The following is a 20,543-nucleotide window of genomic DNA, read 5'->3' as shown; positions in this document are numbered from 1 at the left end:
TATTAGAATATGACCACCCTCCTCTGCTTAAAGATGTCATTAAGCGATTTTATGGCAAAAAATTCATTACAGGCATGGACATGACCTCGTCCTATTTTCATATTGTGTTGGATGAGGACAACAGACTCTTTATTGGATTTCCTTAGTGGATAATATGCCTCTAATCTAAAAAAAAATATTTTGAGAAATAAGAGTCAAAAGAAAATCCTCATCAGTATTTTCTTATTCCATGAGAGGGAGGGATATGTACCAGTAACGCGCGGTACATATCATATTTTTTAGATCAATAATATTTAATCATCACGCAAGACATTTACTGCGAGCCTGGTCTGTCTATGGTCGGTGAAGCGAGCCCGCCTGAAGCAGCTGCAGCTGTACGAGTGACGTGGACGCAGGAGCAAGATAGGCTACCCGCCTGTTCTGCCACGTGCTACCCGGCAAGGACTGGTGTGTTCTAGAAGAAACGTCACACCTTCCCGAATGCTCGACTAGGAAATTTTCCAAACTCCTGTAATAATGATCGTATAAACTCGAAGGGTACGTCGTTTTGTAGAGAATCATGTAAACGTCTCTAATGTGAAGTTTCAAGTAAATCCATCAAGTGATTCTAGAGTTATTCCACTATAGAAATCATGATATCTGATGACGTAGAAGCACAAATCGTATATAAGACGAGCTCGACCCAACCAAGTCAGCCAGTCAAAGCAGGGAGTCCAATCTGACTCACCCCGCTGCACCATTTCTCTGTTCATCGAGACAAAGTGCTGTCCAAATTTATCTTCGAATTCTACAAGTCTTTATAGTGGACTTAGATACTGTCAGTTAATTGGAACTTAGAATCTGTGGGCGAGTAGAAACTACAAGTCTTTATAGTGGACTTAGATTCTGTCAGTTAATTGGAACTTAGAATCTGTGAGCGAGTAGAAACTCCGATATATGATGTCTTTACAATGGACTTCGATTCTGTCAGTTGATTGAAACTTAGATTTTGTGCACGTATAGTAGCTTCGATATATAACAAGTCTTACAGTGGCTTAGGTTCTGACAGTTGATTGGAACTTAGTTTCTTACCAACAAGTGTTGTGAATTACAAAGTGACATACTACTACATTAACTGCAGAATCTTAAAACTCAGTCAGTTTATTTTCTTTCGTTTATTAAGTAGAAGTGATCATGAAAGTGTTTAAACCTTTTCACTACCATAAATGCAAGTGATTACCTATTACATAATTTATACTTGTGTGCTTCGACACAAGTGATTAACTCTGGGTAGAAGTGAACGATACTCGATTCATAATGAAGTGAATTTACAACTGTTTATAATAATTGCTAACTTTATTATTTATTCAAATTTTGGATTGAAGTGAACGATACTCAATTCAAACTGAGTCAAATTTTGAACAGTGCACAATAATTGATAGTTGATTTATATCTTCCTCAAAGTGATTAATAATTTATTAATGTGTTACTGACAGCAGTGTCCGTTGGATAAACTATTAAGCAGTTGTACATTTATTCTAGTGTCAAGTGCAACCATATTTCAGTGGAAAGCAACCACAAACTGTGCATAATATGTGAACAGTCTTCAGTTTCGATATTTCTAAAGCTTATGTTCATAAACTGTGATTTATTTCTTTTCTTAATTCGATGCTACCTGCATCTTCATCTTTAACATTTAAATTCTATCTACAAGCCACTAGTGAAGATCGACATAATATATAACGTCAATATTAAATTAAGCATTGTCGGGGGACTGTGCAATTGTGGACACTCGTGTGAGTAATAAAACGAGTGATTACCCCGCAAGATCGTCGGAGACCGTCTAGAACTTCAGAGGTACGAGTTCGAGCCCATGTCGGACCAACCTGAGTGTTCCAACTCCATTCTATGGTGACGAACAAGGCCTGCAGAACAAGTTCCAGTCCAGTTCAACATGGTGACTTGGGAGTACGGGTTACCTGATAGGCGATGTTGAAGACGACGAAAATCTACACCAAAGTGATATCCAATTCAACATGCATTTATTTGAATAAACGTAATTCTTTAAAAGAACTTTCAAGTTTTCTTGTAGATAGGACCCTACCTCCTGTACCAAGCCCTAGCTATAATTTACCTGGAACTACCTTGAGACATAACTCGTGCGATTATAAATTAAATAGTAAATCCTGGCTATACCGTATTTACGTGAATAATCCCAGCACCCTAATTTTAGGAAGGCTCATTTTGAAAAAAAAAATGAAATGTCAACATCGACACAAATAAAACCCGCAACCCCAATTTTGTGCATCAATTTTTTTAAAAATATGCAGGGATTATTCGCAATAATACAGTATTTTACTGGTACAATCCCTTTAGGCACACTCTAACGAACAAAAGATTGAAATTAATGATCACTCCCCTTCCAATAAATGTTCTAACAATCTGATGTTACTACAGGACACAAGCAAATATTTACATACTTTTTCAACTTACAGTAACAAGACAAAAAGATTTATCATACCACCACATTAAACTTAAAAAGACTTTCCTTTAAAAAAAAAAAATCACACATGCACACACACAAAACTTACTGTTCTCACAGCTGGTGTTGCAGGGGCAATGTGCACCATTTTAACAGCCTGTGGAGGAACGTGTACACTGCTCAAAGCAACTGGTCTAACTGAACCACTAATTGATGTCACAGGAACCATCGTAGTTGTTCGAGGTTTTGACACTGTCGTTACTGTAGACACTGTAGAAGTATTGCTTCCTGCAGCACTCACCAAGCGAACATACTGCAACTGGAAGTTTTAAAAAGTCAATCAAACAATCAATCAATCATTCAATCAACACAAATTTTATTCCACAGAAGATTACATGTAATAAACACCCCTTGCCTTCCTGTTAAAATTACTCAACTGAATTTTTGGTACACGATGAGAATTTTTTTTTGTTTCAAAAGGTTGAGAGAGCCTCAGTCTATTGATAGAGCTCTGCATGGATGCGGATATCCACGAAGTTGGTGTTTTGGCGGATACAAACTGTATGGCAGTGCAGATAATTTTGTTGATCATTTCTAAATAATGACGTTTATTGATTTTCATTCAGGTATACTCTTATTTTTGCTTGTGATTAGGTGACTCTTGACAGTGGTATAGGAGAATGGTGATATATAAATAGCCTTGGAACCATAAAGCTGAAAACCTGACCTGAGCCTACCTGACTCCTGCCCGCAATTAATGGAAGGAAGGAACAAAGGTCAATACGATGGTAGTTGTCGCAAGAGAAAATCTCTCATAAACCTGTGACTGTAGGGAGTTCTTGTGCCAAGTGTCAGGCCTATTGTATTATGTTAACAGATCTATAAGTTTCAATACCTTGGGTGTAATATACTGTGGTTAAATATTTATAATATCCACGGATAACAATTCACAGATGTGGATAGCCATACGCGGATGCGGAAAGTGCGGATATTATTTTGTATATCCGCGCAGGGCTCTATCTATTGATACAACATAAAGGGGGCCTGACCCCAAACCCCTTACCTTTAGTTGCTCAAAATTTCTGATTGCAGAGTGGAGACAGTGTGGCTCCTCCTGAGCCTAGCATTAATTTCTACATACTTGACCTATACTCTTCACCTTCATCTTTCCTATATGTCCTTAGGTCAACCACTGTTCCCTTTCAAATCCAATGGTGTTAAGGTTGTGGGACCTAAGCAGTCTGTACCATATTAACGCATGTAACCTTCACCCTTCATGTAAGAAATGCACCCTGTTTATCTATCTTTGATCATTTCCTCAGTGCTAATGACTGCGATCTCCATGAAGATTGCTTTGCATATTTCTCCATCGTTTCTGATTTTGAGCCAGACATAAAACTGTCACAAGGGGTGTCCCAGTTACTTGTTCTGTTATGTTTGAACAACGTGTGGGAGCACATCCTCGCTCTCTCTTGCCAGGGACATTTCCTGTGATGATGAGCTTTCTAAGCTCCCCTCTAAAAGTCAGCCTGTATGGCCAAAGAACTGAAAAATCCATTGTTTGCATATTAACGACAGCCTGGTATTGATGTTAAATTCCTTCAAGATAGAATTGTTTGTGTGGAATGCTGTCCAAGGTATAAGGAGCATTCTTCCCCAACCACACTTCAAGAGACTAAATTCTCCTGAAGAATGAAGAGTTCATATTTCTGTCCCGTAGATGAATATAAGGATACTATAGATCTAACTATTCTCATTTAGTTTCTTAGTGATGGGCTGATCTTTCCATAAATGGGATAATTTCCTTTGACAAATCTAACACGGGCGGGTGAAATTTTGTGAAGCAAAGAAATTGTAAAGCCTTTCTTTCAAAATATGCAGCATGATTTTAATAGTATGAGAGATAAAGTCTAGAGTCCTATAGATGCTACACTTATGGCTGGTTTCTGGTATACCACAGTTACCTGTGAGTTACCTAAAAGCGCTTGCAACTTTAACGGTGCTGTTAACTTTAATGAGTTTCCGGAAACTTAAGTCCAGATTTATAAGCCCTGGTAATAAACAGTACAGCTATAGTCTTCTTTAGTATCTCTCGTCTTCCAATAGATGTCTCTATGCTAATGTTTTTAGGGTTATTTTGGTAATATCTAGTTACTTTTACTAGCAGAAGTTTTCTACAATGAAAAATGGTTCAAAAATATGTACACAGTCATCTCAATCAATCAAATTCGGCATGTAATAATCTCTCATAATATGAAAATATGTACGAGCTAATGATGCAAAAATTAGGTATATATTATTAGGCCTTCTTTCTTATTCACAGTATGCAGACATCGTCTTAAATTTTACCTTGATCGTTGTCGTCAGTAAAATTATAAAAATACACCGCAATTACCAAACAGATCACTTTTCACTGATCCAGAACACAGCAAACGTAAACGAAAATAATCACATAAATGAAAACATGCCGCACACTTTGGAACCTATCATTCCGGCACTGAAGTTCTGCACTGATGCTGCGATATCCATCTGTTCTCGCAACTGTTGCAGATATTTTTTTTACACTGACCACGCATCATGCATTGACAAAAATACTCTCGTTAACTGCTGACGTGAAGTCCACTTCAGAATTTCAATCAAACTTAGCGAGCTAACCCTGACTAAGGGTGTGAAGTGTGTTGAAACAGATAAGAAGGTAACATAAACTTCAGCTCCCTGCAAGAATTTTAATTTAAAAAATCCAGACGTTTTATGTTCACTGGGAGTTTATGAGACCTCATGTCACTTGTTAAAGGATATAATAGCATTTAAAAAAGCAATGAAAAATCAATATTTATTATTCAGCAGGTTTATATATATTATATTATATTGTTAAAGGATATAATAGCATTTAAAAAAGCAATGAAAAATCAATATTTATTATTCAGCAGGTTTATATTAAATGCATACCGGTACTTAAGATATTTATTATTTAGTACCGTACAAATGTAAATATTAATAGTAAATACTCCATAATTTCAGACTGTGTTCACTAACTGTCTGTGGGACTCATGATTCAAAGCCTGATGAAAGAGATCTTAAAATTATAGCAACACTGAAAGATCAATTAGAGCCTGATGAAAATCCGTTTGACTCAAGTTTTATTTATCTGACGATTCATTTCCCGTGTTGGAAAATATGTCTACAGTAGAGGCGTCATGCTCCGGGGAGATTATAACCTAAACAGCTGGGACAGATGACAAGATACAAGTGGAATCAGTGACTAAAGCCAGTGATAACATGGAAGTATATGTACTAACCAAAATATTGTCAAGTCCAGCACACGCAAGCACGTTAAAACTACAATGAATGACTGTAAATATATTACAACTTGCTAATGTTTACGGAACTAATATAAGACCTTGTACGAAACGGTATGGTGGCATCTCATAGCGGTATATGTTGGAAACAGTTCTAACATAGAGGTAACTACAGCACTAGTTGCAGTTAGTCGTTGCGGAGATAACTGCGAAGAAGCCGATAACTGTTGTTTCGGAAACTCATTTTAAACGTATCACCATGTTAAGTCACTGATAACTACGCATCTACAGATAACTGTCATTCCAGAAACCGGCCATTAATTGTAGACCCTTTTTCGTACCAAGGAATGAAGATAAATGTGACCCAATCAACTGGCCATTTGCCACTGTTCCAAATTTTACTGCAAATGTTTGTGATGATATTTACACCAATGTCACCTGAATAGTTCAATAATTCAGCAGTTATGTTGTCAAAGCCTGGTATTTCATGCTCCTTTATTGTTATCGCTTGTTTTGTTTCTTGGAGCAAAATGTCTCTTTTGATGTTTTGCCGCTAGATTTTCAATGGTTGTGCTGGTTCATCTTTATAAAAATTCTCTCAATAATCTTTCCATCTATGCAATACACTTTCAAATTCATGTATTTTATGACCATTAGAATCTTCTACAGACCATAACTCGGAATCTGTTCGACAGTACCTGAATGTAAAGTTTCCAGTGGTCTAACTTGCCTGCCTCTCACCGGGAGGGCTCAGGTTAGATTCCCGTCCAGGTCAAGCATTTTTATCTAGATATGAGGGCAGGTACCAGGTTCACTCAGCCTACGTGATTACCTTTAACCGAGGAGCTATTGAATGGTGAGATGGTGACTCCAGTCTAGAGAGCCAGGAATAACGGCTGAGAGATTCGTCATATTGATCATGCATCACCTCGTAATCTGTAATCTGTAGGCCTTCGGGCTGAGCAGCGGTCGCTTGGTAGGCGAAGGCCCATTGGGGCTGCAGTTTGGTTTAGTTTTGAAGTGTATGTAAGATTATTATTATACATATTTAATTTTTGAGTTGTTTAGCCAAATTGTTGATGGTTTTCATTTGTTCCCGGATTTTCAGTTTTCCCATGTACGATTTTACCCCGGGGTCCCTCCAAAAACGGCGTATCAAGGTTCCTCTCTATAAACTCGTAGTACAGTAATCAGTTATGCCAAGTTTTTTTCAGGAATAGGACAGTAAAATCACCATTTTGACGGTTTCCCGTGACAACTTCTTTCAGTTCAAGGTTCTACTGTATATTATGTCCTCTGTGTGTACGTTTATCAGAACAGTAAATTTATTCTAAAATATAGTTTACAGCATGGCAATCATTAACAGCTCCAACTCCATGCTTTATATTTCCGGTCACTTCACATTTACCCAGTCTTACCATAAATACTGTCCCAAATTTTGAGGGTGGCTGTACTTCCGCCCGAACGAGGGAGCGGCTACAAAACCGGTATTGTGAGGCGTGTTTGTTGGTTGAGCTGCAGAAGTGTACAGTTGTCAGTTTGAAGTTTCCAAGATGGAAAAGGGGGAGTATGAGAATCGTGTGGCCATGATAGCGTTACACAAGGTAGGGCAAGCACCAGCGTAGGTTTTCAAAACCTTCCAGAAGCTGAAAATTAGTAAGAAATTTGTTTACCGCACTATAAATCAATTTGAGGCTGGAACTGTGAGAGATCGCTCGCAGCAAAGAAGACCACGCACAGTACAAACGCCAGAACTCATCAAAGCAGTGGCAGCTCGTGTGCGACGAAATCCGGTAAGGAGACAGTCAGTGATGGCTCGTGAGTTATAGATAAAAAAAATGTCTATGTCTCGCACGTTAAGCATTGACTTGGGACTACGTGCTTACAAACGATGCAAAGAACATCTCCTGACAAATGAACTGAAGCGCCATTGGCTCCTAAAATCAAAGCGCTTACTTAAGCGTTACGCGGCTAATGGTCATCGTCGAATCCTGTTTACGGATGAAAAGATTTTCAGTGTTGAGGAGACTTTCAACACCCAAAACGACAGGGTATATGCCCATTCATCTAGAGAAACTGGTGAAAAGGCTCCAAGGATCCAGAGAGGTCATCATCCCTCATCAGTTATGGTGTGGTGAGGAGTGAGCTTCGAGGGCACAACGGAGCTCTACTTCTGTGAAAAGGGAGTCAAAACTTCAGCTAAAGTGTACCAGGAGACAGTGCTTGAGGGGCTGGTCAAGAATCTCAACACCACCCTCTTCCATGGATGGAACTGGAGCTTCGAGCAGGACTCAGCCCCAGCACACAAGGCACGGGCAACCCAGCAGTGGTTGGAGGCAAATGTTCCTGATTTCATTTCCATTTCAGATTGGCCGTCTGCAAGTCCAGATTTAAACCCTTTGGACTACAAATTGTGGTCCAAACTTCAGGAAATGGCTTGCAAGAAAAGACATTCCAATATTGAAACCTTAAAGCAGTCTCTTCGGAAAACAGTTGCAGAATTTCCAGTTGATGTGTTGCGTAATGCCATTGATGAGGCCTTAGCCTGTGTGGCCATTTTGAATAATTATTTGTGGTTATGGTTCATAATGCATCTATGTAATACTTGTTATTAGGATATTAAAATATCTCTAACCATTTTGTGTCAATTTACTTAAATGTTTGGGACAGTATTTATGGTAAGACTTCTGTTCTTTTAATAGCATTGCGTTTCCAACATTAATGAGAGATTAACTTCAAATGATAAACCTGAGTGCAACTACTTAAAGTATGTGTATGCAGCAACTTGACAGTCACCTTGTCGTTGATCCAGTATTGTCGGGAAATATTTGAGAAATATTGGAGAGAGCAGAAAAGAGCTGCGCAAACCAAGCTAGACACAGGTTTCTTAGTTTATTGCAACTTTATACCCAACAGTAATGCTATAAAAGGATGATATGAACTGGCAAAAAAAAAATGACATGTATAATAGGAAAGAAGAGAAGATTACAGAAATAACTGTGTAGATGATAGGTCAATATTGAAAATCAGTTCTACTGACCAACAAAATGTGCATAGAATCTGTACTTATGTGTTATTATTATTATTTTTTTTTTAATGCACTTCTAACACCAGTTCAGTTCTCGTATCAAGTTCCCCTTATTACCACCTGTGAATTTGCTGAACTGAGATAACATACATAGTTGCAAGTGTTTAAATATATATTTCATATGCTACCTTCAGTAGTTATTTTCAATATTGTTTTTTGCTGAACTATTCTATTAAAATTTGCCTAGGAGAAACAGCAGACAGTACAGGCCATTTATTATGAAAATTCGAAACTACTGTACATAACATGATTCTACTACCTCTTTATCAATCATCCATTATCATTCACCAGATTGGAAGTATGATTTCAACAAAATATTCTCTGAATTTTAAATATAATAAAGTCTTGTTAATAAAATTCACATACTTGTCTTCCCCCAGGTATTTGTAGCTGAGTCAAGTTTCCAGAGGTTGCCATCACATTTTGAGTAGCAGGTATCCTTATAAGTTGTCCTGATCCTGCACTTGATGTCAGAACTGTACCAGGTTTCAAAGGACCCTGGAAAACAAAATATAGTGAAATTCAAAAATGATTTTCTTTAAAAAAAAGGAAAATGATGAATTCTGCACTGAATTTTGAGGTACGACAGAGTTTAAAGATTAGAACAAGGAACAAAGGACAATCTAATAAAAATAATAAAAATGACGTCTGTCTGTTCGTTCTGGATAGGCCCGAAAGGTACTGGACAGAATGAGCCAAAATTTGATAAGGATACAGCTTGGAATCCCAAGTCACGCAAGGGATACTTTTGATTTTGATATATTACACAGTTGTAGTGGGGGATTTTACAAAGGTATATGAAAAATTTGGGCAATTCTTGCCTCACATCAACTAAAATAACGAGTAAATGGTTGGTCCTATTGAAAAATGAAGTGTACCATAAGGCTTTAATTACATTTTCTACAAGAAACGTATCATGCACGTTTTTTGTAACTCCAACGGTTTTCAAGAAAATTCATCTTCCTTATGTTCTTGGCTGTGATCCATGGCAAAGTAACAGCTAAATGGTTGGCCTTGTCAAAAAATGAAGTGGACCACCACGTGAACTTGAAATTCAATTTTCAACAAGACATATCAAATGAATTTTCTTCATAACTGAAACAGTTTTCGAGAAAATTCAGCTTCCTTGCATTTTTGCCTGTGGTCGCCTTCACTAATGAACAGGCACGTACGACATTGTTCATACTTTAACAAGCCAGATGGAGAATGAGTACACCATTCTATGGAAAGCATTTAGATTCTGCAGTTATACTGTTGAGAGTGCTATCAATCAATCAATCAATCAATCAATCAATCAATCAATCACTACTCATCTGCATTTAGGACAGTCGCCCAGGTGGAAGATTCCCTATCTGTTGTTTTCCCAGCCTTTTCTTAAATTATTTCAAAGAAACTGGAAATTTACTGAACAACTCCCTTGGTAAGTTATTCCAATACTTACCACACCTTCCTATAAATGAACATTTGCCCCAATTTGTCCTCTTGAATTCCAACATTACCTTCATATTGCGATCTTTCCTACTTTTAAAGACACCACTTTATTCGCCTACTAATATAATTCCACGCGATCCCTCCACTGACAGCTCGGAACATACCACTTAACACTTAATTTACGAATTTCATCATATAGATTCGTCACTTTACAAGTGAAAACAATTTAATATAAAAATATATTTTGGGACATGTTTTGTCTCTATTTGAGACTTCTTGAGCCATAAAATCACGTGGTAGATTACAAAAAATCATTGTTCAGAAAATGAAAAAATGGAAGAACCCAATGCCTTTTTAAGAATTATTTGAGATACCCTTAAGATACAATATATACATTACTAGCTGATGTACCCATGCTTCGCTCCGAAATTCTACATTTTATACAGAATTCTAGGTTAGGTAGTGTACACGTTGTGAGCAAGACTGTATTAAATTGCATAGCTCTTAACGTTGCCTTAGAAACACGACGGGGAAGTCACCAGACGTCTTTTCTCATATGAAGACTGGGTTAGGGAATTTTCATTGCAATGGTAGGGCCGCTTGCCTACCATCAGTCACAATCAGGTTGGCAGACACTCACTCTCCGCCAGCCTTTATAGATTCACGGAAAGACTCTTAGCGGTTTTTCCCAACTGAAACGAACATGGGTCACTACAATGACGTCAGTAGGAATGGTGCGATTAAAAGCAATGCTTTCATATAAAATACTCGATCAAACGAAAAACCACACATTTCTTACTTTTAATGAACAGTACTACCCTGCCGAACTAACAGTCCAAAGTTACAGAGGTGGAATGACCAAGATGCAGACATCCGTGATCCGTGAACACTCTTCGTTTTTTATCGGCGGGCAGGGTGATTCGAATAGTGGACAGTCCCAGGGCAAAAACTTTGCCTGTTTACTTATCTGTTTCCTGGGAGTACCCGATGAGTCAGAAAATCTCAATTCACTACACTGGCGGGGAAAATACTACCTGACTTGGAGGCAATTTTTCCTCCAAGCCAGAGGAGAAACCACATCTTTGCTGCTAATTTGGAATAAAATGAAGTAGATTTAATAAAAGTGAAGAGGAAGAAGCTTTTCTTAAGAAACAGCTCTTTTCAGGGTTGAATTTTGAGTTATTTAGTGAATTGTGGTACTATAATTCGGAATAGGCCTAAATTGTAATTCTAGACCAGTTCATACTACTACTACTACTACTACTACTACTACTACTAAGTGAGCCTCTGTCTTAAGTGTGCACACTGCTCATTCAAAATAGCGTGTCAGAGTAGGGATTGAATAGCTGGAATACTATGATGAACCAGTGTGTTACGTACCAGCTGTATCAGAAAATGTATGAACCAGAGGAATGGCATGCTAAGGAAGAAAGTTATCTAACTCCCCACCAATATTCAGTCAGGCTGTTATACTCGGTACGCAGCAGTAATCCCATCTATCGGAGTTGAGTGTCAGCATAAGAGACAAAGAACATCACAACAAACAACGGTCAACGTAATGTTATTGTTGATCAATATTACGCGCTTTCGATATTGTAGGCCTTCACATTTAATTTTCTTCCGGCTCTGAAATACCACTTTTATCATAGTCAGTACGGTAAAACTGAATAAAACATAAATGATCGGAAATTGTATTCTCTATAACTTTTGTTATGCAGTACTTTTCCATAGGACCAATAACATAGGTATTTAAAAATGAAATTTAAGGTGCCTTCCCCTAAACTACCATTTCACCCAGGGTGAACAAAACTGTTTATTCCTTAAACTGTAGTTTCTTATTCCCCGACTCTATATACCGATTTTCATTAAATTCTCTTTACCCATTTTCTTGGAGCTTGGCGTTGATATGGACTTAGCAAGCAGTGTTGCCAACTCAGCGGATTTTCTGCCAAATTTGGCGGATTTTTAAATAGAACAGCGGATAAATTTTTCATTTAGCGGACAGCAGATTTTTTGACGGATTTTCAAACTTCTTCAAGCGATTTTCGGCGGTAACAATAACACTTTTCATCGCCAGGGGTAAAAAATAATATAGAACTTGCTACAGCATAATAGGCTACTTATTCCCATTGTACTGAACTTATACTGCAAACTACGACTCGTTTTCTAGACCAGCTCTGGCCCACAGCGTCAGTCAGAATTTGTTAAAATCCTTAAGGCCTGTTTTCACATGTAGGACTGTGCTTCGACCGTGCTATGACAGTGTCACCTACTCTGTCTTTTCACATGTAGGACTGTGCTGCGGTCAAGTGGTCCTTCTTCATTGCATCTGTGCTCACAGGTTGGAGACATGGATCCGAACGAAGACGACGTAGTCATTGCCTGTGCAGCGTACATTGTTTTATAACAAAGGAAGAAAAATAAGAAACAATATTGTGATCATAAATTGTTTACAATGAGAGAAGAAGAAGGAGAGTTTCACACAATTTTCGGTTAGCTTCGAAATGACCAAGAAAAATTCGTAAAATATTTTCGAATGAGTTTGACAATTTGCTTCAACAACTGAAACCGCATCTCACGAAAAAGAATTCAAAATGGAGGAAATCCATAAGTGCAGAAGAGAGACTAGCATTAACGTTACGATAAATAATATTCATATGTACTGAAGTATTTTGATCGTACATCAATGTACGTTTGGTGTAAATTTGGCACTTACACGTCCACTAGCATTATACGCATATATATGCAGTTAATTAACATTGAAATATGCACCGAGTAGATCATCATCATCATCATCATCCTAAACCATCTACAGTTTCCCGGGTGTGGTATATGAGCCTCCTCCATCTCATCCTGTCCTTGTACCATTCTTCCTCCACCAACTTGTCCCAATCATGACCTCTCAGCAGTACATCGCTCTTAACTAAACCTATCCATTTCCTTCGTGGCCTTCCCACGGGTCGTCTTCCTTCTACCTTTCTGTCACATTTCTTCCTTGCACTTCTGTTTACTGGCATCCTCTTCATGTGACCAAACCACTTCAGTCTTGATATCTGAATCTTATTGAGGAAAGAATCATCTATTCCTACTTATTCTCCAATTTTCTCATTCCTAATCTTGTCTTTTCTGGTTTTCTGGATCATAGTGCGTAGGAATTTAATTTCAGCTGCCTGAAGTTTGGAATTATTTCTATTGGTCAGTGTTGTGGTTTCGAGACTGTATGTAAGAATTGGTGTATAATGGGACTTGTACAATGTCATTTTTGTTTTCATGGGTATTTGCTAATCCCACAGCAGGTGTCTTACCTGGTGGTAAAATTGTGTTGCCTTACTGATTCGATTGTTCACCTCATGTTTTGCTAGGTTGTCATTTGATATAACGCTACCCAAGTATTTGAAAACTGGAACGCTGTCCAGTTGAGCTTCATTTAACATGACTATTGGTTCTGCTCCTTCCCCATACACTTTCATCACCACCGTTTTGGTCTTGCTGATGTTTAAACCATATTTCTTAAACTCCTCATTCCAGCTTTGTATTCTCTCTCCCAATTCCTCTTCTGAGTCACTCCAGATCGCAACATCATCTGCAAATGTGAAGGCTTTGATATCTCCATGTTCTTTCCTTTTAATAGATTTCATTACTACATCCATTACAATAATAAATAGAAGTGGTGACAATGAGCTGCCCTGCTGCACTCCTCTCTTTGTTTCAAACATCCTACTTGAATACAGCTTCTGTTTCCACTATACAACATTTTCACTTTGTCTATAAGGCTGTCTCGCACTTGAAGTTCTTTCATGCATTGCCAAATTCTTTCCCTTGATACACTATCGTGTGCTTTCTCAATGTCCAAAAATATTAAAAATAAAGGCTTGTTCTTCTCCCAGTATTTTTCCATTAGCATCCTAATTGCAAATACACTAAGGTATCTAGTTGACCTTCCTGGTCTGAAACCATACTGCTCTTCTTCCAAAATTGGTTCAACAATATCTCTGATTCTGATGTCTATTATTTTTTCCAATATTTTCAGGACATGAGACAGTAGTGAGTAGATATTAATATTAATTTACACATTTTCCAGGTATCTCGCATCTGGAAATTCTCAGATCTCCATGAGTTTGAGTTACAGAATTCCCCTGACAGCTGTTCACTCTATAATAGTCTCCACATGTGAGGCTATTTGGGACATTTTGTCTCCACAAGAAATGCCCCAACCTACTGAGGAAATGTGGAAGAAAATATCTGAAGAATTATATGATCTGTGGCGTTTTCCAAACTGTATAGGAGCTTTAGACAGAAAACACATTGTTATTCAACCGCCCCCAAGCAGCGGGTCTCTCTTTTATAACTATAAACATTTCTCCATAGTTCTTTTGGCATTAATGGATGCCAAATACAGATTCATTGCTGTTGATGTAGGAGGTTATGGTAAGTCCAGTGACACAGGACTATTCTTAAGATCAGTTTTAGGAAGATCTTTGGAAAACAAAACGTTAAATATACCAGGTCCTAAACCGTTGCCAAATTGTAATGAACCTGTGCCTTATGTAATACTTGGTGATGAAGCTTTCCCACTGAAAACGTATCTGATGTGCCTGTACCCAAGATCCACAGCTCGCAGTGATGAAAGGCAGCCGAATTATAACTTCCGGCAGTCAAGAACACGACGAGTAGTGGAGAATGCCTTTGGCATTGCTGTCCAGAGACATAGGGTACTCTATGGAGAACTCCATGTGTTGGAGTCATCAGTCCGTAGACTGATTTGATGCAGCTCTCCATGCTACCCTATCTTGTGCTAACCTTTTCATTTCTACATAACTACCGCATCCTACAACTGCTCTAATCTGCTTGTCATATTCATACCTTGGTCCACCCCTACCGTTCTTACCACCTACACTTCCTTCAAAAACCAACTGAACAAGTCCTGGGTGTCTTAAGATGTGTCCTATCATTCTATATCTTCTTCTCGTCAAATTTAGCCAAATCGATCTCCTCTCACCAATTCGATTCAGTATCTCTTCATTTGTGATTCGATCTATCCATCTCACCTTCAGCATTCTTCTGTAACACCACATTTCAAAAGCATCTATTCTCTTTCTTTCTCAGCTAGTTATCGTCCATGTTTCACTTCCATACAATGCCACGCTTCACACAAAAGTCTTCAAAAACATCTTTCTAATTCCTATATCAATGTTTGAAGTAAGCAATTTCTTTTCTTAAGAAAGCTCTTCCTTGCTTGAGCTAATCTGCATTTTATGTCCTCCTTACTTCTGCCATCGTTAGTTATTTTACTACCCAAGTAACAATATTCATCTACTTCCTTTAGGACTTCATTTCCTAACTTAATATTTTCTGCATCACCTGCCTTCGTTCGACTGCACCCCATTACTTTTCTTTTGGACTTATTTATTTTCATCTTGTACTGCTTATCCAAGACTTCGTCCATACCATTCAGCAGCTTCGAGATCTTCTGCAGTCTCAGATAAAATAACAATATCATCGGCAAATCTCAAGGTCTTGATTTCCTCTCCTTGGACTGTGATTCCCTTTCCAAATTCCTATTTGATTTCCTTTACTGCCTGTTCTATGTAAACATTGAAAAGGACGGGGGACAAACTGCAGCCTTGCCTCACTCCTTTCTGGATTGCTGCTTCTTTTTCAAAGCCCTCGATTCTTATCACTGCAGACTGATTTTTATACAGATTGTAGATAATTCTTCGTTCTCGGTATCTGATCCCAATCACCTTCAGAATCATAATAGCTTGGTCCAATCAACATTATCGAATGCCTTTTCTAGATCTACGAATGCCATGTACGTGGGCTTGTCCTTCTTGATTCGATTCTCTAAGATCAGACGTGAAGTCAGGATTGCTTCAAATTTCTTCTGAAGCCAAATTGATCTTCCCCCAACTCGGCTTCCACTTGTTTTTCCATTCTTCTGTAAACAATACATGTTAAAATTTTGCAGGCATGAGATACTAAACTAATGGTGCGATAGTTTTCACACCTGTCAGCATCGGTTTTCTTGGGAATAGGTATAACAACATTTTGCCAAAAATCGGATGGGACTTCTCCTGTCTCATACATCTTACACACTAAATGGAATAAACTTGCCATGCTGGTTTCTCCTAAGGCAGTCAGTAATTCAGAGGGAATGTCATCAGTTCCAAGTGCCTTGTTTCTATTTAGGTCGCACACAGCTCTGTCAAACTCTGACCTCAAAATTGGGTCTCCCATTTCATCAGCATCAACAGTCTCTTCTTGTCCCAGAACCAAATTCTCTACATCTTCACTTTGATACAACTGCTGGATATGTTCCTGCCATCTTTCTGCTTTGTCTTCTTTCCCTAGAAGTGGCTTTCCATCTGAGCTCTTAATATTCATACATTGAGATTTCCTTTCTCCAAAGGTTTCTTTGATTTTCCTGTATGCAGCGTCTACCTTTCCTAGGACCATACAACCTTCAACATACTTGCACTTCTCCTTCAGCCAGTCTTCCTTAGCTACCTAGCACTTTCTATCCACTCATTCTTTAATCGCCTGTATTCTTTTCTGCCCTCTTCATTTCTAGCATTCTTGTATTTTCGTTGTTCATCAATCAGGTCTAATGTCTGCTGAGTTATCCACTGATTCTTAGTTGATCTGTTCTTCCATCCTACCATTTCTTCAGCAGCCCTGCGGACTTCATTTTTCATGACTATCCACTCTTCCTCTATTGTGATTCCTTCAGCCTTTTCATTTAGTCCTTTTGCAACATGTTCCTCGAAACAATCCCTCACACTCTTTTCTTTCAACTTGTCTAGATCCCATCTTTTTGCATTCTTTCCTTTCTTCAATTTCTTCAGCTTCAGATTGCATTTCATGACCAACAAGTTGTGGTCAGAGTCCACGTCTGCTCATGGGAAAGTTTTGCAATCTAACACCTAGTTTCTGAATTTTTGCCTAATCGTAACGAAGTCTATTTGATACCTTCCAGTGTCTCCAGGTCTCGTCCACGTATAAAGCCGTCGTTTGTGGTGTTTGAACCAAGTATTGGCAACGACTAAATTATGATCAGTGCAGAATTCAACCAGTCGACTTCCTCTTTCTTTCCTTTGTCCCAATCCAAATTCTCCTACTGTATTACCTTCTCTTCCTTGGTCTACCACTGCAGTCCAGTCTCCCATCACAATTAGATTCTCGTCACTTTTTACATATTGTATTAAATCTTCGATCTCTTCATATATTCTTTCGATTTCCTCGTCATCCGCTGAGCCAGTAGGCATAGAGACCTGTACTATTGTGGTGGGCATTGGTTTGGTGTCTATCTTGACGACAATAATTCTTTCACTGTGCTGATCACAGTAGCTTACCCGCTGCCCTATTTTCTTATTCATTATTAAACCAACTCCTGCATTTCCTCTGTTTGATTTTGTGTTGATAATTCGGTAGTTGCCTGACCAAAAATCCTGTTCTTCCTGCCAATGTACTTCACTTATACCAACTACATCTAACTTTAGTCTATCCATCTCCCTTTTCAGATTCTCTAATCTACCACAACAATTCAAACTTCTCACATTCCACGCTCCGACTCGCAGAATGTCAGTATCCATCTTCCTGATGATCACCCCCTCTTGTGTAGTCCCCACCCGGAGATCTGAATGGGGGACTAGTTTACCTCCGGAATATTTTACCCGGGAGGAAGCCATCATCAGTACATCATTCATACAGAGAGAGCTGCATGTCCTCGGGAGTTAGTTACGGCTGTAGTTTCCCGCTGCTTTCAGCCGTGTAGCAGTATCAACATGGCTAAGCCATGTTGAGTATTATTACAAGGCCATATCAGTCAATCATCCAGACTATCGCCCTTGCAACTTCCGAAAGGCTGCTACCCCCCTTTCGATGAACCATTCCTTAGTCTGGTTTCTCAACAGATACCCATCCGATATGGTTGCGCCTGAGGCTCGGCTATCTGTTTCATTGGGACACGCAAGCCTCCCCACCGCGGCAAGGTCACATAGTTCGCAGGGGAGACTCCATATGCACCCAGAAAATGCTGAAAAAGTAATGTTGGCAGTCTGTGTATTACACAACTATTTACTCAGTGACCTGCCAGTAGTAGATGGTTACTAAGACAACAGGATTCCTTCAGAGCAATCATTGTTTACTGCTCTACCACATGTTGGGGTTCATGGAAGTTTTGAGGCTACAAGAGTCAGGGAAACATTTCGAGAATATTTCATGAATTGGGAAGGAAGGTTTAACTAATAACTGATAACAGAAAGACGTACGTGTACAGTTTGCTTCACTGTATTTTATTCATTGTATTTTCAGCACAATACATGATACATGTGCTCTGTTACTAAATGACATTAGTTAAAAAATAAAATGTTAATGTTATATGCCGTACTTCATGCTAGGCACTGGTAATGAGATTCTTGACTCGGAATTATGGCTGGAGTACTTGTGCCAGGATCATACAAGCTGAGATGAGGGAGATTGCCATGTGCGGAAACGTGATGGGTCCTATTTGCAGTATTCAGCGAAATTATATGCCAGTATATTGCTGTTGCTCTGCATTTCTTCCTTTCGAAGAATTTCTAATTCCTTGTTGTTAACAATGTTGAAAATTTCCCGCTTAATTTCTGTCTATTCGAGTTCATTAAATATCAGCAATGTTTCGGATATGTCATCGAAGAACGTCATCAGTTTCCTTTTGGCTGGGTCCAACATCTGCTGAGTTGTGGTTCTGGATGAAATAAACTGATTTAACGTTGTCGCTAAATCAGATGTACGTGTAGGTGACTCCTGTGATGCTGCTCTTTTATGCTTTAATGACACCATTGATACCGCTGGGGACGGAGTAGATCGTGGTGTTGAATTATCAGCATTATTGTCAGCAGACTTGTATGTGCCCTCACTTTCCTCCCGGTCTTCGTCCAAATTTGTGTGAGTATTCTGAAACATAATAATAATAATAATAATAATAATAATAATAATAATAATAATAATAATAATAATAATAATAATAATAACAACAATAATAACAATAACAGTTCGTAATTTTTACGGACAACCTAAGAAACATTTGAACTTACTCTCGCTCCTGTAGAAAAGGTTTGAGAAATTCCATTTGCATTTCAAATCTCCATCTTTTAATTTTCTTGGCAGCCTGGCCACTCGCAATTCTTCTCCTGTTCAAGGCTCTTCTATAGTAAGATCTCAACAAAGTCCATTTATTTTTGCATTCTTCAGCTGAAAATAGCAGGGAAGTACAAATTAATCATTTCAGTTTGGCCTACACGATATCTTCCTGCACAATAATAGCGTTCTAGAAGAAACTTACCAGTGATGTTGAGTTGCACTGCAATATCCTTCCATATTTTGTCTTTTAAATGGTTGCTGTATAGTCTCTATGCTGGAAATTATAAAGGCATTCATGGTGTTGAACTAAAATTATCACTTGTTCGTCCATCTTTAAGGAAGACAACTGCACCACACCTACTACTGCAAACTATCACACAATGTATCTCAACCAACGAGCACAGTACTCAGACAGTGCACTGCGCACTCTATGTTCTTCTGTGCTCGTTGATCTCTGGATCACGTACGACCGAGTACTTCCGATTACCACCGAAGTAAGATGGAAGTCCGGCTCGGCGACACTAGGGCGACCGTTTCTAATTTTCACATGTGGTACTGTGCTGAGACTAGGCGACGACTGCGTGGGCCATAATCGCTCTGCTTGGCAATCCATGACAGCACGGTACCAACACGGTAGGGACACAGTCTTACATGTGAAAATACTCAACTGCTGTTCAATCCAAATGGAATGGTTTATACTGTTTGGCGATTGCGGACGACACAGCACAGTCGAAGCACAGTCGCAGTACAGTCCTACATGTGAAAACAGGCCTTTACTGTACTCTTGATGAGCCGAGTAGTGTCGTGTTTGATAATGTGTTTCTTTTGACATCACGTTCTTTTTGGCATGTCAATATGTCGAAAGAATAGGTTAAAAAGTAGTCAGATATTTTGTAAAGAGTGGTTAAATATTGAAACTTTAAACGACTAGTTGGTTGAGCTTCCCACTGATCCCAAATACCGACGGTGCATCTATTGGCAGTGGAATATAAATACAATGCTAAAATGAGAAAGATGTTCCACCCATTCAATACAATAATATTGTTGCACGAATTAATGTAGCAACATATTTAATATGTTATGGGTGTGGTTTGGACACATGTCCATGTCATCATCAGCCGACACAAAATGGCAAGAAGTC

At 38.6% G+C, this 20,543-nt stretch overlaps 1 protein-coding gene and 1 pseudogene across 4 annotated transcripts in view; one reads left to right on the top strand and one right to left on the bottom strand.

Annotated features, from left to right (window-relative positions):
* LOC136873914 (protein lin-54 homolog) overlaps positions 1-20,543 on the bottom strand; it is a 264,832-nt gene that overhangs the window by 170,924 nt on the left and 73,365 nt on the right. For all 4 annotated transcript variants that reach the window (XM_067147255.2, XM_067147284.2, XM_067147265.2 and 1 more), the window contains 2 exons: positions 9,215-9,346; positions 2,571-2,780 (listed from right to left, as the gene is read on the bottom strand). In XM_067147255.2, the coding sequence (XP_067003356.1) occupies positions 2,571-2,780; positions 9,215-9,346 (342 nt within the window). The remainder of the gene's footprint in view (positions 1-2,570; positions 2,781-9,214; positions 9,347-20,543) is intronic.
* On the top strand, positions 12,630-15,045 carry LOC137497072 (uncharacterized; annotated as a pseudogene).

This window comes from Anabrus simplex, chromosome 1 (genome assembly GCF_040414725.1).
Source record: "Anabrus simplex isolate iqAnaSimp1 chromosome 1, ASM4041472v1, whole genome shotgun sequence".
In the NCBI taxonomy this organism is placed as follows: domain Eukaryota; kingdom Metazoa; phylum Arthropoda; class Insecta; order Orthoptera; family Tettigoniidae; genus Anabrus; species Anabrus simplex.
Note: the sequence above shows the minus strand (reverse complement) of the source record. Positions and strands in the feature narration are given on the sequence as shown.